Raw genomic sequence first — 25,325 nt, 5'->3', positions numbered from 1 at the left:
TCTCGGTCCACGGCCACAGCCACGGCCACGTGGGGGTGAGTAGGGACGGTGCCCTCCCCAGGTGCAGGCCAGCGGGCCAGGTGCACATGGGCCGCTCCCGCCGCTCTGGAGCTGCACTCTGCCGCCTGGGGCTGTGCGGGCCCCACGTGGGCACAGCAGCCCTCCTCCCCACTCCCCACTCCGTGTGTCCGGAAGTGCTCCGTCACCAAGCACTGGGGGTTCCTCGGAGACACGGGGCTGTCCCCACAGCGTTTGCGTGCTAAGACAGGGCCCATTTGTCATTTAATCCTCAGAACGGCCCTTATTTTGGAAGTGTGTTTCCAAGGGCTACTTGGCTCTCTAAAAAGTATTTTTTATGAGAATGTCAAAAACAAGCCATTTTATTCAGCATTTGCCCCTGAAAGTGTCAAAAGTGTCAAAAAGTTGCACTGCTTGGCACCAGCTGGCCAGGCAGCTCACGGTGCAGCTGAGAGTTCAAAGTCATGTGAGAAGAGCCAAAGTCGTTTCTAAAAGTCTTACTCAAATACGCCCTATGAGAAGGAAGTCTTGGGGCAGCAGGTCGGTCTCGGGCCCACCCGCAGGGGACAAGCCTCTGGGAGGTTCTCTGAGCCCAGAGTGGCTTTAGAAACACAGCCACGGGCTGTTATGAACTCACATCGCCACTGGTCTGGTTGTGCTTAGGACCGATTTTCCGTGCCCTATAAGGAAGTGATTTAAAAAGACTAGTATAAAAATGTGTGTGGATCTCAAACTCCTTAGCTGGCACTGGAAATTGATCATATTTTCAGGTAACGTTTTTCTAAAGTTTGTAGATGTTACAGTAAAAATGTTGCCAGTGGGCATGAAGTTCTCCTGGTGTGTCTGGAAGCTGATACCTAGAAACGAACATTCAAAATGTGTAGTACGCAGCAGATAAGACTGCATCTTCTCCGGGGCGAAGACTAATCCAAAACAACTTTTTATACGGAAAAATGAAAAGCCACTTGAAGCTTATTTTCAAGTTACCTTTTATTATATAATTCCGAATTTCAGTGTGCATCTGTGGAATACAGGACTTGGGGTGAACACCGGTGGAAATGGCAATACAGTTAGCAGGGAAACAGTCTTTTTCTGATGAAAAAGTGCAGACAGTGTAGATACTTCTAGTTGGGCCAGAAATTAAGTGTGAAAATCTACTCGTGAAAAAGGAGCATTTCTACCGTTCCTCTCTAATGACAATAACTGAGCCTACTCGGTACGACAGTTTTGCCCGGAGTTTCAGTGCGTTCATACACACGCACCTGCCTGAGCCCCGCGGGGTGTGGCCCTTTCCCACTCGAGTTACGGGCCAAACATAAGAGAGGCCTCTTCAGAGGGCGCGAACTAGAACCGCGCATCTAGAAAACGCAAACCACTCGACAGCATTTCAATCATCGCAACGGCAAGCACTTCACACGCATGCAGCGATAAGACACTCAAACTCAGGAGTGAGGAAAGCGCAGGACGAGTGTCCCGCGGCCACGCTGGGCTCTTGCAGGGTTCACTCTCCGACCCGCGATGACGCAGGGCCTCAGGCTACCTGTGGGGCGGGGACAGTGCGGGGCGGTCTGGGAGAGTGTGGTCTGACTGACGAGCAACGGCTCCTCTGCAGGGGGCTCTTCTCATCGGACGGGCAGGTAGGTGGTGTTCTCACGCACAGGCACACGGCCTCGGGGGCAGCAGTCCCGTCTCAGACGTCAGCTTGAACGGAAGCCATCCAACTCACACCCGTTTCAAGTGAACTGGCAGCACAGACCCACCATGCGTGGGGTGATGGTTTGACCGCTTGCTTTTTAGAGTGGTATCGGCAAAGCGTGCCTAGAAACACTGATGGCTGATAAATGAACCCGTGACGTTCATTTCCTTGTGAGAGTGACTTGTAATAGTGAGTGTGTGCAGAGAGGGAGGCGGCTGCTTTATAAGAACCCTGTTTGTTGAAGATGTCGCCTCCTCTGTGTGTTGAGTCCAGCGAAGGCTGCAGTAAATACCAAAATGCACGTCGATGCCTGGAACTGGGGGTAGCAAATCCCAGGACTGAGGGGCATCCCTGCTAAAATGTACACAGGCAACAAAGTGTGATCGCATCCTGTCCGGCAAAGGCTTTCCTGCTCAATCAGCCACAGCTGAAAACACTCGCGTCGGGAGCATTCAACCATATTAACGTGTGACAGAAATGAGTATTTCATGGGGGGGGTTCCCCGAGAATTCACTGACAGACTCACCAACCCATCAGGCATCATTGCTTGCTATTCCACGGAAACTCTCAGGGACCAATAGTTACATCTCACCCTTTGAGAGAATGAACACTGTATCAATTTACAGTAATTTCACTCTGCACCTTTAGAAAGCATCATCTTTTCTCCATAATGACGTAAATTAGCTTCTGGTTGGGTCCGTTGTACTGGAGCTTGTCGTGATTGCTTCCCGTCTGCGTTCCTTCCCTTCTAAGCTAAGGGATCACTTGTGCTCTGGGGGAAAAGGTTTCAAAGTTTCTTTCAGTGAAAGACACCATCATAATGATCAAGTTCAAGAGTTAAAAAGTAAAACAAAGCACAAATAATCCCTTTTAAAAACCTACTGAGAGTTTTCAGTCCTCAAAGCATCTTGTAGTTTAAAGTGTTCTCAGTACTTGCTTCTGAGGTGAAGCCCTGGGGCTGCCCCTGGGGTCACAGCTTTGCGGGGCGCGCAGGCAGGAGCGGGTGCCCCACGGCCTGTCTCTCGGTGGTGCTCACGAGCCTGGCGCTCGGAGCGGGCCCAGCAGCTGTGTGACCTCCTTGGGCAACCTAGTGAAGGCTTCCTGAGGAAACGCCCCTTGTTGCATAGGCTGCTGTGGCACGTTTTCTATAACTAAATGAATGGCCTTGACCTTCAGTTGCGTAATGACAGACACAGCCCTCCACCACTTCCTTAAACCCACTGACAGTCTGTTATTCACGTCAAACCCCTGTTCCTCGTGACGCGCAGCACAAAACCTGCCACCCGACGATCCCTCGTGGACCTTCGGCGACCCACGTAGCGTCAGCGATGGCCGGACGCAGTCCTCACGAGCCCCATGCTGCAGCGATGGGCCACGAGAATGGGTAACGCGCCCGAGGTCACTCTGCTAACGAGAGCGCCTCGGAATGTGAGAGCTGGCCAGGACGTCAGAGATCGGGGAATCTGACCTGCCCCCCGACCAGTGAGGACACCTGAACCCCGAATCTACCCCTGTCTCAGGCCGCTGGCTTTAAACAGATTAAAATAAATCCTACACCTAAATCCTTCTATCCCCACACATTCTACCATTCAAAAGGCCTTTTGAAATGTATCATTATCTTGCTCTCAGATATTTCTTTCTGAGAATGCCTGTATCTCAACTCTACAAAAAATTTTGAATGTTATTAGATTTTTTAAATGTCTGAGAAATGCTTCGAGTGACCCCATGGAAATCTTTTTTCACATGTAATGATCATTCACTGGCATGCTCCTGTCGATAACTTCCCAACGTCGTCTCCCTCACGTGACTTGCTAACGGCCGTCAGCGCATCAAATTTCATTACTTCCGTCCTGGACCAAGACACCTGGGAGGAAACACTAACTTTCATTTTAACTGAGCAGGGTTTATTGCCTAGGCTACCCCATACCTGTGGAATAAGTGGAAGTAAGATTATGAATTGGATACAATGGCCAACATATCAACACAGAAAATGCATTATCTTCTTCAAAGAAGCTCTCTGTGCGTCAGCAGAAATGACCCGCACTCATGTGGGTGTGGACTTAGAAACACTCAGGAAAGTGACTTCTGAGAGTGAGCGAAGACCCGAGGGAATCTGAAGCTACTGAAGGTGTCGAAAACCCTGCAAAGGAACATTTCTAACATTCACTGTTGCAGGGGCACATGGTCGATTCTTCTACCTTTCACGTCTGGCGTCTCCACCCCCTGGGCTGTGGGTTATAGTTGCCACCAGCCACTGAGAGACAGTAATCAGACCTGGTCTCCAGGGACATCAACTCAGCCTCGGTGCTGGAAAGCTGTCTGGAACACGCATAGGACCACTGGGAGCCCCCCTGGGAGCCGGGGGGCACACGGTTACTGGGTGGGGGTGCAACATCGTATTCTCGCCTTCCCGCTGAGCCCGTGCTGGCCCTCGGGGCTCGAAGGACGCAGGGCAGCCGGTCGTTCCAATCTTCCCCTGGATGCACCTTCCTCCGCGCTGCGGAGACCACATTTGCGGCAATGGACTCCCCGATGTTCCTGGGTTCAAAGGCATCGTCTGCAAGGCCAACAGGAGGCTGGGCCGCTGCTTCCCAAGGAGTCAGCCTCTTGCTTGCTGTCTCTAGCCCCTCACTGGGCAGGGGAGGGTAGCTGCAAGCAGGCCAGTGTGCCCAAGGGGGAGTTGTGGCAACGGCAGGTGGGGCCGGTCTTCCAGGAAGAGACAGGGAGCGCCCACTGTCCTAGAGACAAGGAAGATGTTAGGACACCTTGTTCATTCTGGTTTCTACCAGTTCACTGTTCACAGAGGACTCACGGCGCCGTGACCAAGTGCTGTAAAATCAAGTCCCGTGGTGCTCAGTCACACGGTGCCCACTCTCCGTCTCTGAACCCACAGCTCCCAGGCTGCCACGTCCTCTCAGCTCTGACCACCTGTCATCACCTGGGTCCCTAGATGTCTGTCTGCCCCCCCCCATCGGCACACACGGCCCACCCTCACCCGAGTCCTGTGTTCCCGCACAAAATAAATAGGACATATTTACAACCCAGAAACGCACCCTGACCTGCTGGGCTCTTGACCTTTCTCAAGGGGTGTTTAATCTTCTCTCTTCCCGCCGCCCACGGAACGCAGCAGACACACCCACGAGCTGAATTATGCATTGGCTTTATTCATCCACTCAACAAGTGTTTTACTGAACACCCTCTATTTCCCGGCATTCAACTGTGAGCCTGGAAACCCAAGACCGTTCAGTGAAGTCCTTGTCCTCAAGGAGCACACAATGCAACACCATTCTCAGCTCTGCAGCGGCCACGGTCATGCACAGCTCAGCGCAGAGAAGACGTCCTTCACCCGCCCTGACGGGACCAACGGGATTTTCTAAACCGGGAGGAGGGTTAACATTCAGTACGATAAAGGGAAATCTAGCCCTTGTCTTGCACGGCATGTGCAGTCTCCCTGTGGCCCCTACCTGCGGGAGAGAGAACCCCACCGGCCCACAGAGCCCCAGGGACGGATTCCAGCTCCCACGTGACCTGCCAGCAGACAGAGAGCCCTGCGGGGCCTGGGCGGGCAGGACTCCACAACCGGAGCGGCTTGCAGGGGTGACAGCAAAGGGACCCAGACTCCCCGGAAACACGAGAGGCTCCTGACTGCACTCACAGGGGACTGACCTCCCTGGCTGACAACTGGAAAGAGGAAGGATCACGGATACGTTTGTTAAGAAGAAGAAAGAAGTACCACGCGAGTGCTTATACTTTAGCGACACCGGATGAAAGAGAAAACCTGAGTTTCTGGTCTTTCTCCCCCCTGCTTAGTTTCCAAATCATCAGAGGGACGGAATCTGGGAAATCGGAAAGCTCAAACCGTCGCCGAATGGCATCCTGATAATGCAGGGCTCAGAGATGTTTTTCTCAGCTGCGGAATAAACGTTCACCCACCCGTCGAATGTGTCGTGGGGCAAGGGGAACTTTGGAGTGTGATATTGAAAGAGGAAGTCAGTAGCACTGAAGTTTTTTAAAAACCTGTTTTGCACAGCGTGCAATTTGCCTGCGGCGGTGCAGTGCTGGGCGAGGCGGCACGCCCGGTAGCAGAACAGAACACCTCCCGCTCTCTGCGTGTCCGCGGCCACGGCCACGGTGCCTCCCTGGGGCCTTCCCCACAGGAGAAACCCACGGCGGTCTCGGTGCAGCTGGACATGCTCTGGGGTGCCGACAAACAGGCCTTTCAGGGGTGTGGTTGTTTTCGCCCAGAACACCCCAGGCCACTTGTGCTTGCAGGCGCCCAAGCCCGCATGTTAAAAATTATTTACCCCACGCGATGTCCTCGTCTTGGCCTTGGGTGCTGTTTTCTTCTGTCAGTCTCAGTCCCCAAGTGCAAGCTGTTCTCTGCTTGGATGATGGGACAAAGCCAGGCGATAGGCCCGGAGCCAGAGGTGACTGAAGGGATGTGGGAATCGCAGGGGTGTCTCTGGTTTTGGTGTTTGCGTGTCTGACTCCGGGATCCTAGGACAACAGAGGCTGGAGCCTCGTTGTAGTTCCCTCCGTGGCTGCGTGTTTATCGAAAGAACTGACTCGTTTACACGCGAGCCCTCCCCTCGAGACAGCGTGAGAAAGTGAGCTTATGCGTGAGATGCCACCGATGCCTTCTTTCTCTCTGTCCCCTGCTACCCTCTAACTTTTGTTAGTGAAAGGAGTTCCTCCACTGCCACCGGTGGAAGCTTGGCAGGTCCTGTGAGACTTAGGAACACCCTTCTGTTTGGGACTAGTCCTGGGGTCGCCGTATGGCGCCCGAACCAGTTCGTTTCAAAATAGAACTTTCCATCCCTTGTAGTAACAAACTCCACCGGGTGTTGCCCGCGGCTCAGCCGCTAGGCTCAGAGAAGCCCAGGGCCCTTCTCAGCCGCACACGAGCATGTTTCCATGCCAGTGAAATGTGGGGCTATCCGCTCAGCCTGCTCACAAGGCAGCTGAGTCTGCTTCCTCGTCAGACTGCCTGGTAACCAGCTGAACCGGCGGGGACGCTTGGCACTGAAGGAGGAAGTGCAGCGTGAGGCCTACTTGGGACAGAGACGTGAACGGCCCCAGGAGCTGACCAAGTTCAACGTGACACAGGTTTTGAAGTTCAAACTATTTTGTACCATAAACCTTTCTGAAAGCTAAAACGTTCTTTTGGCTGAGATCCTGCCTGCATACACGCAGTAGACAAGGCGTCTCCAACGGACACGGGTTATTTCAACCCCTTCCTTTCTTCCACGCTGGTCGGCAAGCACTTGGCACCAACAGGTACTGTGTCCCAAACCAACTCCGACGAGAGCAAACGGAAGCAAGTGGCGTTACTTCTGCCTTTTTAACCATGACCTTTGCAAAGTAGACCCTCGTGAGGGGGCACGTGAAGGGCGAAATCACAGGCGTCCTCCCTTCCCCATGTGCTCAGGTCAAACCTTTGGAGTCCCTGTGACCCATCCCTATCTCTCTCTGCACCTGACCTGCTCACACAGACTCAGGTGCGTCACACCTCCAGTCACCGCCACTGCTGCCACCACCTCCGCTGGCACCACCCTCTGAACCATTGCAAGCCCGGGCCTGGATGACCATCCCTGACTTACTGTCCCTGGTTCCAGCCTCCTCCTCCAGTCTGTTCTCATCCCGGCAGCCGAAACGAGCCAGTAAAGACCGAAGGCAGGCTGTGTCTCTAAGCCCTCAGTCTGAAGCCCTCTTGTGGCTTATTTCAAAAAAGGAAAGTCCACACCCTTCCTTTGACCCACAAGGCCCTCTGAAACCAGCTGCGCCCCCTACACCTCTGACTTTACCTCCAGCCTCTCCCTGCCCCTCTGGTACAGCCCCACCAGCCTCTCTCTGTGCCATGAATATACCCAGGCGAGCTGGTGCCCTGGGGCACATACACCTGCTGACCCTTCTGTCTCCCCATGACTCATACTCACCCATGGCACCGACTTCCTTTCCTTCCGGCCTTACTCAGACCCCACAGGGTCATGGTTTGGCTAGTCTCTCTCCCTCCAAATTCCCGATGCCCCTTTCTGCTTTCTGCTTCCCCTCAGGCTCACGCCTGCCTCACAGCGAACGTTTCATTTCCCCATTTCCCTCACCTGCTCCTTCCCACTAGAATTTAGCTCCATCTAAGGGTAAGGTTGTCGCCGTGCCCACTGAGACATTCTTAGACCGAGGACAGGGCCTGACAGGAGGATGCACAGCGAGTCGTGAAGAATGGACGGTCGTCTCTGCGGCAGACAGGCGAGCCGGGGAGTCAGGTCTTGTCAGGAATCATGATGAGACCTGGCCACGTCCTGGGACGCCGCCCTTTTGACGGGTCCGTCACCTGCGATGGGGCTCTCGCACAGTGGACGTGTCCCCACCGGCCCCGGCGAGCACACCAGGCCGCATTCCGAGAGACAAGTAGGATTAATCAGAATGTACAAAGGAAGTGATTTGCTAAGTAGGTAGGAGATTTTAACGTGGGAGTAGGAGATTTTCATTTAGGTCCCTGGAAGTGTGAGGGGTTTAACCGGCTTTGGTTCCCTGAATGAGGAAAGTGCCTAGAAAAACTCTGCATAGAGAGAAGGGATCCCTTTACCTCAGTATTTACATGCAGGACAAATGTCCCCTGGGGTTGATACAATCAAGCTGGAAGTCGGGGGACAAGGAGAATTTTAACATCACTTTCGTTCCAGTCCCTTAATAAAACACAGTCTCTATCTCAATTCCCTGCCTTCTTACCGTGAGTCTCAGGCGTCTCCAGCTAGTGGGGTTTCGGGAATGCCGTGGCAGGCTGGCTTATCTCAGTGGAGGAGGCTGTCCAGTCCCGCCCGCCAAGAAGAGAGCAGAGGCAGGGCCTCCGAGGCGAGTCATCACACACTCGGGGAGCCACATGTGGCCTGCACGGCTCTGTGCACACTTGGGGAGCCACACGTGGCCTGCATGGCTCTGTGCAGGCACCCGGCGCTCTCGGGCCAGGAGAGGAGCGAGCATCTTACAGCTACAGCTCTGCCTCTCGTCCTGCCGCTGACTGACGGACGCTTCGTCTTCCTTCATCTTAGGTCAGCTTCCAGAGGGAGTTGTCGGTGCGAAGTTTCGTTTTGTGTTTGAAGGGACCCCTGTGGGAGGAGGGGTCGGGGTGGTGCCCACGGCAGCCGGCGGGACACCTTGCACTCAAGGTGAACTTGGATGTCACCCTGGCCCGGGGTGGGGGGAGCCCTCGCTGGGTGACAACAAGATGCCACCTCTCGGCCTTGTTCTCCATGGTTGTGAAATGGCGAACACGCTGGCCACCCTTTCTGGGAGACAGGGCGAGGACAGACAGCATTCAGACATCGGATGCCACAGAGCACAACAACACGGGTTATTCTTGTCACTTGTGGGAAGAGCCTGTGAGGCCTTGGAAGGTGTCAGGGACCTGGCAGGACCTTTTGTTCAAGAGGCAAGCGCAGGCAGGTCGCCGGGGGATAAAAATAGGAGGGGCCTTGCCTTTGAAGTGGCTTGGGCACCCTCACCGCAGACGCGGTGGTGCCTCCCCCGCCTGCCGGCTCTGCACGGGCTGGAACACAGCCTTCCTCGTGTCCTTGAACCCTCTGTTACAAAATAATAAAAGTAACCGTGTTCCTCGATGGCCAGGAGGACAGAGGTGAAGGGCACTCGTGCGCAGACCTCTCTGTTGTCTCAGACGCGGCAAGAGCAAAAAGCGCATTTTTACTGCACGCTGCTCCCAGTGCTGAGCACTTTCCCTACGAGCCCTTCCAAGGATCCTATAACCCCCGTCCTGCAAATGAGGAAACCGAGGCACAGAAGTCAGGTCATTTGTCGTCAGGTCACACAGCGAGAAGGTGGCTGTATGGGTCACGAACTTTTACCCGGGCGATGCATTTAGGTACAGAAATCAGGACGGCAGCCTCCCCTCGACCCTGTTCGTCCTGAGAGGAAGCGGGAAGTCTGCAGCCCAAGGGCAGACTCCGGCTGCGGCTGCGACAGACGCGTTCTAGAGAAGCAGCGGGGTGGCCCTCACGGTTTTCTGTAATTCTTGGGGGAAAGTCTTACTTCAGTAATTTTTTTTTTTTGTAAAAGCCTACTTCAATTGGTTTGAACATTAAAATTAAAACTTTTGAACACATTTCAAAATACTTTCTGAGAAGTTTTCTCTCCCTGAAAGATTGACACAGGGAAGGTCGCTAGCTCCCCAACACCGGACTAAGAAATAAACCATGGGGATCAGAAGTCCAAAGTCCTCGGTTTCCACAGAGAAAACAGCAGTTTTCACAACAGACAGAGGATGCTGATCCTGTGTGAAATCAATGAATTTTTGGTCTTGTGGGAGAGTTTTGTGGAGAAAAACCTCAGTGGCTGGCCCATATAAGCACGTAATAAAGGAGAGTCATCATTATTAGCATAAAATTAATATTTATACTATGTGCCTTATTAGAGTTAGAATTATGATAGACCATTAAGCCACTTAAAGTATCTTTAACTATGCGACTACAGCATCAGCTGCCCATAACATCCCAAACGTCTCTCCCCAAACTAACCCAGGCAGCCTTCTCCCCCCACCCTCACTCACAAAAAGACAAGTCGCCGTGGGTGCGCATTTTTCCGCGGAAGAAAAGTGGGGATAAGAGGGGATTTTTTATAGATTACGTGCCTCCTATTTGTGGATGAAAAGGGTAACGTAATAAATCTAAATCTGTAACTGGGTCAGGGTGGGCAGTCGCGCTCGTGACGTAGGCCTCCTTTAGTGGAAGGTTCAAAGCCAGCCCTGTCCATTGTTCCTACGTGTGTGGAGGTCACACACCTGTGAAATGCCAGGAGTGCCCCACCTCCGCACGGGGCAGGAACCCTCAGGAGTGCACATGACCTTCTTAACCGTCCTGTAATCCACTCCTGCCTTGCTGTCTCCGCCTCCACGCACTTTTCCTACTTCCCCCCTCGAAGTCCAATGCGGAAGAGGAAACGCACAACCGTTGTTCTGTCCGACGCACCGACATAAAAACTCTCTACAGGTCTGGGCGTCCCCCAGGCCGACAGACTGGAAGCGGGCCTGCCAGCCCCGCCCGGAGCAAGCCCACGGCCCCGGCCGGAACGCTCTGGCTTTCTACAGGGAAACTTGATCAGCTGAGACCTGAAGAACAAGCGTTCTTACGGAATGTCTGTGTGCCATCCAGCAGCCGCGACTGGGCCCTTCGCACAACACACTCTCCCAATTTCCCGCTGGCGTTTTGAAGCAAGCCTCTGTCTCAACTCCTACTTACGTTACAAAGCTGACGAATCAAAGCGGGTTAACGGAAACGACAGACACGCCCACGACGGTCACCTCGCAGAAACCCCACTTCTGTACAGTGACCCTTCTCCTCTCTGTCCCTCCACTCCCTCCCTCCATCATTAAGTCCTCAGGACACTGGATTCTGGTCCACATCAAACTGTCGTAAGAACAAGGCCTGGGGTCTGCTGACCACAGAAACAGTTTCCTGTCAAACTAAAGATGACATGTGACCTCAGCGGTGCTTCAGCCCCAGGCCCAGGAAAGCAGACGTCCCCATGGACCACACCCACAGGCAGAGCAAGGGCACAGGACCTGACACAATGGTCACCCTGCCTCCCCCCGGCCCCAACCAATCAGGAGAGCCCACAACCCCCACTCCTTCAGCCACCAGGACCAGTGATTTCTCCCCTAGGTAACACACCCCCTGGCAGCCATGGGGGAGCCTGGTCTTCGAGCATGAGCTCGCCTGTGACTCTGGGCACGGCGCCATTCCCCCCACTCATAAACCCTCATTTTCTCCTGTTCTCCCGTGTGGTCGGGCTCTGGCGAGCAGCGGTGAAGGGACCGCTTTGGTTTAGTGGCACACACAGCACCCGATGCCACTGTTTCACGAGGATGAGGAAGATGCCATATGAGGAAAGGGCTGATTCCGTCTCGTGAGTGTGCCCTGTCCATTACGTTTCTAAGCTAATTAAATAGCTCCTTTGATTTGTATCTTGAGCCCTAGGGAAAAATCTTTAACTTAGTGTTCTTGGGAAATATTTAGGATTTATTGCCAAGTGTTTCCTTTGTCAAGAACTTGGCCGCAGAGTGATATTTAAAATTAGGAATAGAAAATATAACTTTTCATCTGGGAACTCACCGCAAACTTATTTCTTAAGCACAGAGTAGGAAAGATTGTGCTTAATTGCCTTATCACGTTTCTGGTCCAACTGGTAAATTTCTGTATTAATGACATCTTTCTTGTTGGAGGGAATTTACAGAAAATTCGTGCATGTCACGTCATTTTAGAGGTACAGGAACACCCTAAAGTAAGTGGGGCTGGAACGACCGTGGCTCAGGAATAGACAGATGAGGGACCGCGGGGTGGGGGTGGTGGTGAGAGAGAGCGGAAAGTGGAGTAAGGAGATGACCGTCTTGAGGGCGAGCTTTCCAAAGGACACTGGGAGACATGGCTTCACCACAGGACGCAGGGCTTCGCGTGGGGGCCCTTGGCCCCGCATCGTAGCGTGGATGAACATGTGTCTCCACCACACTGCCCACCTCAGGCCGACACAACGCAGTGTTGGATGCAAACGGTAACTAAACAAAACTAAACAGGAAAAACAGAACGACTGCCAGGGGCACACGGAAGTGGTGTCTCCAGCAGCCGCGCCTCCCCCGTGACACGTCAGGAAGGCCATGGGCATCTCTGACTTGTCATGTCAGTGCCACAGCCCCGGCTTCCGGGCCCGTACAGAGAACTAAAATGTTGGGAAATGAAAAGGGAGAAGGTACCGCTCCCGGGCACATCTGTGACGCCACCAACGAGCGAGGGGATGCTTCACGAGGAACTGGGGTGCTTACCTACTTGCCAGACCTCAAAATCAGAGACCAAGGATTGTGTTCTGCCCTTGGCATTAGCTGCAGCTGCAGCTTTTCCTACGAGCACAGCTTTCTTAACGCACCCACTGAACAGTGACAGGTCACCGTCTGGACGTGGCCGGTGCTGTGGCCAACGTGGCTACGTGGGACACCCAGTTATTCGAAGGACCGCACTCCTTGTTCCCCTGACTCGTCCTCCTTCCCAAGTTCACCTTCACCTTGGCAGGGTGGTAGGTCGTTGCTGATTATGTCATTGCTAAAAAAATGTTTTCCGCTTTCAGGACTGACCCGTGCGGATGCGGAGATGACTGAACGAACGCCTCGTGAACTGGCCGCACACGCGTGTTGAGACCTCTCGGCCACTCTGCACAGACAGGCTCGGGCTGAGAGAAAAGGTATTTTCTAGAGAAGTCGAACGTCCAAGCCTCGCAGACACACGTTCGAGGGGAGGGGGCCTCAGGGTGTCCGAACCTCCCAGGCCACTGTCCATGACAAACGCAGCAGCACAGAAACGCCGGCGAAGGGCTGGGAAAAGCGAGGTCCCAGCGCTCATGGCCATCCTGGGCCGCAAGGGGCCCGTGGGCCGTGGGCTGGACACCCCTGGCTGGAGCTTATGCCCAGGGGTCATGGCCCCCCTGGGGTCACACTGTGTGACTGAGGTGGGCCTTTGGCAGGCGCTTTTCCTGGGAGGCCTGTGATCTCCATGGCTTTCACGGGAAGGGCCTGAGGGGGCTCCTGCAGGTTCTTACCGCGGGGCAGGTCGCCCCAGAGCAAATGCACCTTCCATGGTACAACTGGTTGCTAAAATCAGGTCAGTGTGGATCCGCACACTTTTATTTTATTTTATTTTTTTGGCAGAAGATGAAGGTTAGCTGAGAAGTGCGGAGCTGGGCAGTAGGTGTCCCCACCGTGCACTGATACACAGGAGGCACCACTCCCGAGGCCAGGTTTGGACTTGAGCACGGTGACCGGTGACCAGCGAGGTGGAACAGGACAGGCGTTTTACAAAACAAAGTGCAATGACAACGAAACAGGCTGAGCGGTGGGAGCCAAGGAAATGACTTTGAACTGGTTCTTTGTGAAAACATTGCTTTCTGTGTGAGCGAGCAATACAGCTGGCAACACTGTATCAGAACACGCACTTCACAGCTCCGGCCGGACATCCAGCCATTCAGGAGGCATGATGGGTGGAACATTCTAGAAGCCCTGCCTCACAGCTTGCAAGCCCATTCCCCACTTAGGCCCTGGGAGTGCAGGTCCCTCTGCCTCTCAGAACGCTTCCTTCTCAGGATGGGTCTGTGGCTCAGCAACGGTCAGGCAGCACCACAGCCACATTTGACGTCACCGGACCCAGAGCAAACCCCCTGGTCACGGCTCCAGGGAAGAAAAGTCATCCTCTCACCACCTAAGCCCGGCTTTTCCTCTCATTAGAAAAAGGATGTATTTAACTTTAAGACATTTTTCTTTCAAATATCCTGGATTTAGAGTGGTAAGGAATAAACAATTTTTTTTCTTGTCAGGCTTTAAACTAACCCCGTTTTTTAAAAAGTATTGAACTAAATCATAATACGAGATTGAAGATCCTGAACTTTTTTAGAAGATACGTACATGGCCCACTGTGAACTCCAAAGAGAGGGGTGTTAGAGGCCCCCAGTGGAGCCTGCTGGGGGACAGGAGCCCCCCCCACGCACACCTGCCTCCCTTTTGGTGGGGAAAACACCGGGGACCGGAACAGGTGGGCTCGGGTCCCCTGCTGCGCCTGCCACCTTCTAGCTGGGTGACTTTGGGCAGTTTCCTTACCCTTTCTGAGCGTCCGTTTCCTTATTGGTTAATGTTGCCGTGAGAATTCAAGCAAGCAGCCTGTGACACACTGTGTCCAGTGTACGCGGCAAGTCCTTCCCTCTTTGTCCCACAATGCCTGAGGCTTTCTTAAGTTGAACCGGAATTTACTGACTGGTGATTCCACTCATCGGTTCCAATTTCTTCCTTTTCACGAGTAAGACCTTGACTGTCTCATCCCCAAGCTTCCCGCTCCCGGTCCCCTTGCAGTCCTGTCTCCTCCCACGGGGAAGGGCACGACCCAGAGACACTGGAGTCTGGAGGGATATTGCCATCCCTCTGTTTGAGAAATAAACGTGAGTGGGTGGGAGGTCTGAAAACAGCCCTCGGCCAGGGCCGCCCCTTCCCTGGCCCCACGCCCCCTGCCCCCCAGCACCCTACTGCCCTCCAGGGCGAGCGGCAGCACCCGGCTCTTGCCCTGTGCTCTGGAGCTTCTTTGCAGCTCTGCAGCCTTTACAAATCTGCTTGTTTTCTTTTTTAAAAGCTAATGAGCATTCAAAGGGCTTCAGCATTCTCCTTTGGCCTAGATCTCGGAATAAGAATGTTTTGATTGGTGCCAGAGATTTGTAGGGGTGGTTATGAGGAAGGACATTTTTGATGGGAGATAACAGGCCCGCCCCGGAGCTCAGGGACTGTGCGCGGCTCCCCTCCCCTCCACGGTGCAACCCTATCGCTCGGTCCCAGACAGGGACCCTAACCCTCCCCCGGGCGGGAAGCGGGGCGCAATCACTTCGGAAGGCCTCTGCTCTCGAGTCTTCCGTTCGAGAAACAAATGAGAAATGACGCTGGACTGGAGTCCTGAGTCACCAGGCCGCGGGCCGCGGAAGTCCCTGGCGCGGGCGGCGCGGGCTGCCCCCTGCTGGGCGCTGCGAGACGCATCCCGTCCCGGGGCGGCTCCCGCGCCCTCCCCGCGAGACCCTTAACGCGGCGTCTGTCCGGTCCGGTCCCCGCCCCGGTTCCAAACCAGTCCCCATCCCGGTCCCAGTCCTGGCGGGCGGGCTGGTGGGCAACACCAGGACCTGGGGAACAGCCACGGGCTCAAAGAAGGAAGCTGCCTTCGGCGTTCTGTGTGTCGGGAAAGCATTTTTCAAACCGTGGCTCACAGTCCATCAGCATCAGAATCACCGGGGTTTGTGTGGCAGAAACGAATCCTGGGCTCCGCCCGGACCTACTAAATGCGGGTTCCCAGCGGCGGGGCCACAGGTCCCCGCCCCCACCCGGGAACAGGAGCCGGGATGGCGGCACCGCGCGCAGGCCGGGGTCTGTGCGGGAGGGGCCGGGGCCTGGACCCAGCGCCACGGTGAGGCTGCCGGCAGAAGTTCTGCGGAACGCCCTGCTCTTGGCTCTTTGCGGCGGGACGCCGCCCAAAGCGAGCTGGGACACCGAGCTAGGGGCGAGTGCATCCCGGCGTGGAAGTCGAACTGCACGTAGCCCCGCTGGGTTCTGTGCAAGCTGTTTGGCTCTACCCGGTGAGTGGGCCCGACAGGGACCCACTCTGTGTGACTGGAAAACCAACTGTCCTTGTGGAAGGACCGGTGTGACCCTTTGAATTAGCGCTTTGTATTAGCAATCCAGCCTACCTCCTGAGTTTTAGCTTTGGAGGGCGGTTTTGTGACATTTAAAAAAAAATTTGTCTGAGGTATGCTGGGAGGAAAGAGAACTAAGGGGTGTGCGATGCAAGGAAGGGACCTAGTTGTTTCTTTTAAAGAAAAAAAAATGTAATTAAATGTCAGAAAAGGAACACTGAACTAAATCAACTTTATTGTACTGGAAATAAAAGCGATTCTGGAATCAGACGTTTGCCAGAATCTCAGCTTGTTTTGACTTTCTCTCCTCCAGGCCCCACTTCCGATTCTGACTCAGAAGGATTCTAGAAGTTCCAGAAAACCCACAAGAACTCCCCGGGGCTGACAGGCAGCTGGAATGTAGGGTTCCTCCCTCCGTGGGCCTCTCAGCTTCGGGAACTGCTTCTCCTCCTGGCAGGCCCAGGGCTGGGGTGGCTCTGGGCAGACCCCAGTTTCCAGTCTCTGCTTTCGAAACCGATCCTGCTCCCGGGGTGAGGGGGGGCCCCGGTAACTCTGGGGAGGCAGGTTGCTGACCCTTTGTCCGGGCAGCGGTGGGAAGAGGGACGGGAACAGCTGCCTGCTGTGGCCTGAGTCCGTGGCCTGGGGACGCCCTGCCACCTGCCCCGCTTTCTGCGGGAGAGGCCCCGCGAAGCCTCCCCGAGCCTGCTCTGAGAAAACACCTCACTTCACAAGCAGTTCCCTGGAAGAGCTCCCTCCCCGCTGCCAAGGGCGCCGCGCTTGTTCTGGTTAGCATTGGTACTCCGGATTACGCACGGCTGGCGTTAGGTTTCTTTTCTAAAAAAACACTGAACCAGGGTTTTTAAATCCTGGTCTCATCTTTGTGTCCCACTCAAGCCCCAGCAGGCCTGGGACAACAGGTGAAGACAGCGAAGTTGGCAGCAGGCTGAACAGAGAGGAATGCGGACGGGAGCGCCTGGGGCGGCCACTCTGCACGCCAGCACACAGCTACCACGGACGCCCCACACTCTCTCAGTTGCGGGGCCCCTCCACAGGCCTCCGTCAGCAGGGGATGCAGACCCGTCTGTGTGTCTGTGTTTCTCCGGGGAGTCTTTGGGACAGCGGCTGCTGTCCTTGTTCCACGTGCAGGGAGGGCTTTCTGTTGCACCAGGCAGGCGTCCCTGTCCCTGCTCCCCCGCCAAGGGGTCTGAGGCACAGGGGGTGGGGGGCAGGCCTGCCCTCAGCTCAGGCAGTCTGGCCCGTCCACGTGCCCCAGCACAAAGCCTGCCTCTCAGCGCCCCGTGCTACCTACCTGCAAGGTGTCACCTCGTCACATGGGAAATCCCTTTAAGAAATGGTTAACCTTTGCTGCCCCTACATCCAGTCACGGCTTCCTGTCCTAATTTAAAACCCGGGGGGTGGTGGGGGGACATTTTTCACGTTATCATCGCTGAGCATGAGGACTTTCTTTCTCATCAGCTGCTGTGACTTCACACAGCCGTAGTGACACAGTGCAGGTTGGCTGGGGTGGGCCTGAGGCACACGGCCAGATGTGTCACCGTGTCCGGTAAGTGGTGCCCAGCGAGCTGCCAGGTGTCCCCTACCACTGATTGAGCTCTAAGCAGAGGCTGCCGGAGGGAGAGAGAAGGCAGCACCCCCGCCCCTTCTGTCTTGTTCGGAAGAGGGTCTCACTTGGGGCCACCCAGTTCCAGGAAGTTCTGGCTAAGTGATTCACTCTGATGTCGAAGTTTAACCATTTCTGATGCAGGTGCAGCGTGCGGCCTCTGGCGGCGGCAAGTCCTCTCACCTGTGACCTTCGCGTCCCTGGGCTGAGGGGTCATGTGGCCTGTGCCTGGAGAGCATCGCCCGGGAGCCCGACTGCAGACAAACCCCTGAACTTGTCTTCACCTCCATTTCCTCACCTGTACGGTGGGCAGCGGCAGTCCCTACACACTGCTCGGGCGACAAAGCCGCGGCCACCGAGGACGTGGACTGGCACCGCGCGTGCAGCAGCCCATGTGGCGCGTCCCCGCCGGCAGGTCTGCTGGGGAGCAAGGGCAGCGGTGCGCTCAGACCCCATGATGTGGCCGCTCCCGCAGGGACGGCCGGATTTTCAGAACCGACGCACAGAGCCCATCCCGCCAGTCCCTCAGCAGACGTGGTTGCGACGGCACGGGGACACCATGGAGAGAGGAGAGCAGGAAGGGCGGCAGTTGTGACTCAGGTCATCCGTCAGTGGCCTGGGCCTCGTCATCACTCTCAGGTGGGGGAAGGCAGGCAGGCTGAGAGGCCCGTCCTCCTGATTATTGGTATTAGGGGCCCTGAATGCTGAGTAAAAGCACATACCACCTAGGTTGGCATGTCGAGAATGCGGGAAACATTCAGAGCCAAAAGCATGAAAACCTGAGAAAGTCTGTGCATCGGTAACACAGACTCACTTAAACTGGGGGCCCGAGGAGGCTGACTCCCTCTCTTTGTACCTGAGATCATTAGCGTGCACACCTCTGCGTCACGAGCCGGAGGATGTCGATGGGACTCGGTATCAGAGTTTGACGTGAATTTCTCTGCACCCGGTGCCTTTGAGCAGTGAGTTCTGTCACTTCCAAGTGCCCGGCGGCACGGCGGTGCGCAGACACGGGTACCACAGAAGCGTTCATCTTTTAGGAATTTCACAAGGGGGGAGCAGAGCCCGGCCTCTCCGCCCTCCTGCCTGGCGGTCGGGTCCTGTGGGGGCTGACCAGCTGGCCCGCTGGCCCTCGGCCCACACTGGTGGGAAGTCTCGACAACTCAGTTCTGCGCTTTCCCAGAATGCCTGGTGATGACTTCAGCAGCATTGAAGTTTACATGAGCCTCTGTGTCCCCCAGAGTCCCAGGGTAAGGGGACATGGGACCAGCCAGGGTCAGTGCTTCTGGGAATATAATGTTGGGTCTTAGAATTCACATAGTTTTCTCATGAACTTTTAACCATGTTTAGAACAAACTCAAGTCTGATTTCAAGAGGGAGCTAGCTCACAGCGCGAGGCTCCCCAGAACCCCGTGAGCATCCAGCTCTGTGGAGACAAGCACCAGCACCCTGCCTGCCGGCTGGCAGCTCCAGGGTGGCCCCCGGTGGCCCCGGGTGCGCTGGCAGGTTCCGAGGGTAGAACGCAGCGCGGCCTTTGGTCGGAAAGAGGACACTCGGGCATGATGGCCGCGCGGCCCGTGTGCTCAGGGGTTGCCCTGTGAACGTGCCCAAGTCAAGGGTTCAGGTGCCTGTCACAATGAAACGACCTTCAAGGATCTTTGACCAGGGCCCCAGGCCCGAAGACAGGACAGTGTCCCCCAGCCCCGGGGCAGCCCCCCCCCTTCAGTGCAGACCCCTGGGTTCTGACATCTCAGATGTGACTGGCAGCCCGGCCAGAATTCAGGTCTTGAGAGAAGGCCGCCGTCCCCCAAAGCCCACCCACTTCCGGAAGGGGGCCTGCACCCTGCGGACCCGTCCCGGAGCCCGGCTGACACTTGGATTGGCTCTCCTGCGGTCACGACGAGGGTGAGATGCGACTCGCGTCGTCGTTAGTGGTCGCACGGGGTGTGTTTCAGAGCACAGAGCAGAACAGCCACTGGGGGGGGGGGGGGGGTGAGGCCTTTTCCTAAAAACGTGATGTTTACCCCCAGCGGCGAGCAGTCAACATGCAGAGCGGTGTGTGTGTGTCCTCCTCTCAGAACAGGATGTGTCTGTTGCTGGAACAGGGCTGACAGGACAAGTGTCCTAAGATCCCAGTGGCAGGGCTCAGACCCCCAGGCTTACCCGCTGGGACTCGGTCTGTCCTCCTCCAAGACTAGGACAGCGCGGTCCGAGCGCGCCGTGGCTGTTGGGAAGGGGTTCGGGCTGGCAAAGGGCCTGCAGTCCCCCACGCCCCTGGCGCGCGGCACCTGCGCACGGCTGTTGTGTCGACGAGGAAGCCCTGACCTCACAGGCGTGCTGCCCAGACCTTCTGCTAACGCAGCCCGAGGGAAGAGGTGAGGTGCTGAACACAACCAAAACTGGCCCCCTGAAGCCCAGGACCAGCCAGCCCAGCCCAGCCCAGCCCACCCCACCCTGGCTGCCACAGCAAAGCCAACTGCACCCAGGCTGCAAAGGGCGCCCCGTGGGAGGAGGCTGAGCTCCCGAGTCCCCAGTCCCCAACCTGCCCCGCTGACATCATTGCCCCCTTGAAAGGTGGTACAAGCAACTCACTCTGCAGGTGAGTTCCCAGGGGCCCTGGTCAGGGAGAGAAGGCAAAGAAATCTCCCTCTCCAGGGAGCAGGCTGGGCCCCCCTCCCTGCCACCGCCAATCCCGTCCCTCAGGACGAGGTTAGACCCCGTCCCCAGCCTGGGGCTGTGTGACTGGAGATGAGGCCACGCTCCCAGACTCAGCTGAAGCCGCAGCCGCTCTGCCTGGCACGTCTCAGACACCTCTGGGGGACCCACGGCGTCCCGTCATGGTCTCTGTGTCGTTAGTCATGAACCCCCAAAATGGCTCTGTTAAGACCACCAGCTGTCCAACAGGAAGTGGGCCACAGACATTTGTCATGTTTGCCAACCGCCGCAGGCCACGGGACAACTGGGGATGCTTCTGGGGCGTCACCACCCTGGGCTACTTTGGACCGATGAGCTCAGGCTGTTGCCTTGCGCTGTGTGATGTGATCTTTCCTCCAATTCATGCCGTTCTTTAAATGCTATGTGGGGAATGCAAAGGGTAAAGAACGAGCGCCTTGCATGCCTCAACTCAAGAAGCCTTCTCTGGCTGTTCTGTTAGAAAAGAATGCGGAATGCACAGCACTCAGCAGGCCCCTCTGCGGGGACGAGGGGACCAGGGGACGAGGGGACGGGGCACAGGGCGGGCAGGCGCTCCTCCTGCACCCTGTACGCACCTTCTCACTGACTTCCCAACAGACCAAGGAGACCCAGCTGCACCCCGCATGCGCGGCCTCTAGGTACACTGCCGCCACAGATGGTGGGAGCCTTTCTGGCGGAAAGGCGGGAGAAGCAGCCCCGTGGCCGTGTTGCTGGCTGACTTCTGCTCTCTGTGTGCGACGTCCTAGAAGCACGAGGGTGGGCCCGAGAAACCTGCACACTCACAGGGAGGAAATGCAGGTGTGTGGAGAGCAACATAAGAGAGACACAGGTCAGGACAGCTCGCAGACAGAAGGCGTTTTGAATGAAACACGCAGACAGAGAAGGAAGTGCTGTTTAATAGGAGTGAAAAGTGCAGCCGACCACCGACCATGGGCACAGAGACAGAGGAGCAGGGCAGGCGCTCCCGAGGGCGGGGCACAGGCCTCCTGCCGGGGAGGAGAGTCTCCCCAAGAGCAGCCAAAAGCACCACGCACTCTCTGCAAGAACTCACGGTGGGTGTTTTCCACGGACGGCCAGGCGTGGACTTAAAATAGGCGTGAGCAAGGTCTCGGGTTCCTGTCAGAAACACGGCCAGCTTCACGGCCAGCTGGGTGGCGGCACGCTGTGCAGTGCTCCAAACCCACAAGGTAACCTTGTCTGGACCCTCCCCATCCGTCAATGGCAAGTGGCAAAGCTAAGTGCCAAGTGCGCGATTAGCACTGCAAGGAGCGCTGGGCTGGCAGTCGTCAAAGAGCAGACACACGGGGGGAGAGAGCAGTGAGGTCCCGTGGACGTGAGGCCAGTCATGGAGCACGCTCGTCCTCCACACGCCCTGCTCCTGCTTCACAGTCAGCCCGGGGTCCAGAACCCTGCCCTCGCCCACCGTGTGGCCTCGCCGGTGGGCGAGGGCAGGGTCACGGGGCCTGTGTGTGCAGCCTGCCCACCACCTTCATACCTTCCTCCCCTGTCCCGCACTCTACCGCCTCCCTCAGCCCAGGGAGCACAACTGTGCCTCCTGGGAAACCAGAGATGGGCTCCCTCAGCCCCAGAAGTCACGGGGGGGGGGGGGGGGCTGGGGAGGGGGGAGGCGACGGGAATCCCTGTCTCAGGACACTCAGCCTTCCCGCCCTACCCTGCTTACTGTACAGATGTCAGACATCTGGCTAGGAACTGAACACACCCTACGTGCTCACTAATGATCAATACCCCCTCTCTCACCGCCCCCACCCCAACCCTACTAAACCCGGACATTCGAACAGTCCCCAGGTGCCTGCCTTCTCTGCAGTCACCCAGGTGGCTGAGGCTGACCGACCACAACAGACCCCTGTCCCTGACAAACTTCTCACCCCTGAACACTAGCAGTAACACACTACTTAAAGCAGAAGCAGTCCACGCGTGGCACGCTCGCGGCCTGGAGCCTGTCACCCCGAGCGGCTGCCCTGGTGTCCGACAGCGCTGGTCACCGCCTGCCCCGTGGCCTCCGCGTGAACCCTCGGTCCCCGCTCACTCAACGTCAGGGCGCAAGGCTATATGGGGCGCCCCCGGGTGTTTTACGTGCACAGGAGAGGGAGAGGTGGTTGCAGCCCGGCTGGGTTAGGTTTCGAAGCTCGGACGTGTCGCTCATTGGACCCACACTGGGAGGTGACATCTGAAGTTAAGGAAGTGGAGGACTTGCTAGGCGGCTGCGGGGACTCAAGTGACACTGCAAACTACTGGCTTCAAGCAAAGCGGACACCAGCTTCCGCTACACGATCACCCCTCCGCGATCGAGGGTTTCCACACCTGCACTGCGACTCCACTCTTCTTGGCCGAGAACTTGGGTCTTGGTGCCAGAAGAGACACTGCGGTGGCCGACTCTTGCTTTGGAGAGCTGGGGACGCCCCCAGGCACTGGGGACGCGCTGGCAGGTGAGGTGGCCTCTGGGAAGAGGGCCGCCTGGGGGCTGTGGGCTGGCACTGAACACAGGGACCAGGCCTGCCTGCTGGCGGGTGTGCTGGCGCTCACTGCCAGGGGCGGCAGCGCCTGCTTCGGGGCCGGCACCGAGTTGACCTTGGTGGATGACCGCTGGGGGGGGCCAGCCTTTGCATCCGGAGGCTGGAAAGTGAACAAGGATGCATTCAGCTGATACGGTTGGTGCTTCATGACATCCAGAGCATTGAGAGGTTTCTTGCCCTTTTTCTTGCCGGGTTTGGAGGCCTGCGGGGCCGGCGGCTGGGACTTGACAGCGGCCAGGGGGTAGAAGGGCGAGTGCATGGGGTTGTAGGCCACGGGAGGCGGTGCTCGGACGTTGGAGGAGTACTTCCAGCTGGCCGGGAGGGACGGGGTGGGTGACTGGGCACGGGCGGTGTGGGCCTGCACGGTGTCCGAATCCACCACATACTTCTCCATCCTAGACTGCCTTTTGGCAAAGAGCTGGGCCCCTCTGCCCTGCATTCCGGGAAGCTCGCTGGGTGGCCCTGCTGCATCCCCGTGCCCCACGCCACCTGCAGGCATGGGGGCCACTGGCTTGACTGTGTTGGCAGTGTAGTTCGCACTGGCCACTGCTGCTTGGGGTCCCCTGAAGGGACCGGCCACGCTGAGGGCACTGGCAGGCCGGGCAGGAGGGTAGGACGGCTGGGCCATTTTGACGGATGATGCAATGGCGCCCTGTGACTGGGTGGGTGTGGGGAAGGCAGGAGGGTGGGCTGGGGCCAAGCCTGGTGACCAGACTGGGGACACCGGAGTCACTGGCGTCACGGGCTGGGAGGAGGAGGGCTTGACTGCCGGCTTTGGAGCCACAGGAGGGGGCGTCTTCTGTTTGGCTGAGGGGCTCTGCATGAAATTGCAGGCCTCTGCCCCTAAGCTGAGGTAGTCTTCCTCCGGGCCGGAGTCACCCCCGGCCCCAGCACCACGCTTGCCTTCGGAGTTTTGGAGAAGTGACAGGAGTTCGGGGTTCGGGCTGACTTTGGGCTCCTTAAACGTGAACATGGGCTTGGTGGTGCTCCTGCGCTTGGCCTCCTGCAGGATGCCCGTCCTCTTGGCAGGCACAGAGATCCTCTCGTCCCGGGAGGCGATGCAGTCTGGGGACCAGGGCGCGGGCTGCGGCCAGGGCGGGGGCTGCGTGGGGCCAGCTGTGGGGCTGCTTGCTGCGTGGGCCAGGGCTCCCGGGGGCGGCGTGATCGCAGAGTAGGGCGGGGGAGCGGGGAAGTCAGCCGTGGGGCTTGTCCAGCCCCGGGGTGGGGAGAAGGCGGCTGCAGGCTGGGCAGGGGACCCCGGGAAGGGCCTGGCTGTCCTGTTCATCGGGGCCGTCCGCGGGGCCTCCACAGTGCAGGCTGCCACCCCGAATCCATTGTGCTGAGGTGCGTGTCCAGGGCCAGGGCTCACCTCAATGTAGCTCCTGCTCACACAGCTCTGCCGGGCCGCCGTGGCCACCTCCGTCTGTTGGTAGGACGTCCCAGTGCTCAGGCTGTCCGCCTGCGCCCCTGTGCCCACTGCGTCCTCCTTCTGGGCTGCGATCTGGTCCATCCTCTCCCTCCTCTTGGCGAACATGAGGGCCCCCTTGCCCGAAGTGTCAGGCAGCATCTCCATCTTGTCCTCACGGGTCAGTTTCTTCTCAACGTCCCCGAGTCCAGAATCCCAGCCGAAAGTCAGGACGTGGGCACTGTCGTCCTCGCAGCTGTCTGACAGCAGCTCCTCGTCCCCCTCCGACTCGCTGGCGCCCAGCAGTGCCTCCTCGCAGGGGCTGTCGCTGTGGCTGTCCTCCGGGTCCCCGGTCTCCTGCCTCCAGAGTTCCCCGGTCCCGTAACTGACGAGCGTGAACTTCCTGGCCCGCCTCCGAAGCTTCTTAAACATCAACACGCCCCTGGAGTGTGGGCTGGGAGGGGCTGTCAGCAGCAGCGCGATGCTCCGGCATCGGGACTTGGCCTCCTTCACCTGCTTCTCGGAGAGGCTCTCACTCCTCCGGAGCCCTGGGTGGGGGGAAGGATAGAGCTACACTGAGCTGGAGGGCAAGGCAGGCTCCGGGGGACACCACTCCCACCAGGGAAGACCCCGGGGCTCCCCGCTGGAGCCCAGCTGCCCACTACTCCCTGTCACTCCATTCAGCCTGCGCTCCCACCAGGGCCCCTGTGACACCATTGCGCCGGCCGTGTTCCTGAAGACACGTGTGTGAGTGCTGGTTAGCACACCTGTCTCCTCATCCGCCTCTGGGTGGGCCCCCTGCTTCCACAGGGAGTGGTGCCTGGCAATCTCAGTTACTAGGGTGCAACCAGAACTGAAAAGGAGACCATTTAGGGACAATGTTCTCTGGCAAACAAGCTAAGACATACCTTTGTACTTGCACATTTAAAAATCAAATGTCAACATAAAGCTATTTCCAAGAATTTTTAAAACATTGGGGTGGGGGAGCAGGCAAAAATGTTATTTAGCTTTATGTTTTAACATAATGACTTTAAATACTCAAGTTTTCTTCTGTTTTTTTTTTTTTCCTGACTTTGTCTTCCCTCCAAAGTCTTTCCATTTATGGAGAGTGAATTAGTAGAAGTTCAGAAAACTAAATGACCAGTGACT

At 56.9% G+C, this 25,325-nt stretch overlaps 1 protein-coding gene and 1 long non-coding RNA gene across 4 annotated transcripts in view; one reads left to right on the top strand and one right to left on the bottom strand.

The window, feature by feature from the left end:
• Positions 1-1,120: 1,120 nt before the first annotated feature.
• Positions 1,121-25,325, bottom strand: part of SYNPO2 (synaptopodin 2) — an 86,330-nt gene continuing 62,125 nt past the window's right edge. Inside the window, exons 4-5 of one of the 3 annotated variants that reach the window (XM_024569211.4) lie at positions 22,560-24,724; positions 1,121-4,452 (exon numbers count right to left, since the gene is read on the bottom strand). In XM_024569211.4, the coding sequence (XP_024424979.2) occupies positions 3,916-4,452; positions 22,560-24,724 (2,702 nt within the window). In that variant the 3' untranslated portion in view covers positions 1,121-3,915. Of the gene's footprint in view, positions 4,453-20,812; positions 24,725-25,325 lie in introns of all 3 variants that reach the window. The other 2 variants (XM_045202376.3, XR_008425093.2) reach the window with 2 other exon arrangements.
• Positions 8,523-13,504, top strand: LOC123480586 (uncharacterized). The gene is made up of 3 exons (XR_006656657.2): positions 8,523-8,763; positions 12,839-12,952; positions 13,416-13,504. It is a non-coding gene; the product is annotated as an uncharacterized lncRNA (long non-coding RNA).

This window comes from Desmodus rotundus, chromosome 9 (genome assembly GCF_022682495.2).
Source record: "Desmodus rotundus isolate HL8 chromosome 9, HLdesRot8A.1, whole genome shotgun sequence".
NCBI classification, from domain to species: domain Eukaryota; kingdom Metazoa; phylum Chordata; class Mammalia; order Chiroptera; family Phyllostomidae; genus Desmodus; species Desmodus rotundus.
The sequence above is the reverse complement of the archived record's forward strand: the minus strand, read 5'-3'. Positions and strand labels throughout refer to the sequence as shown.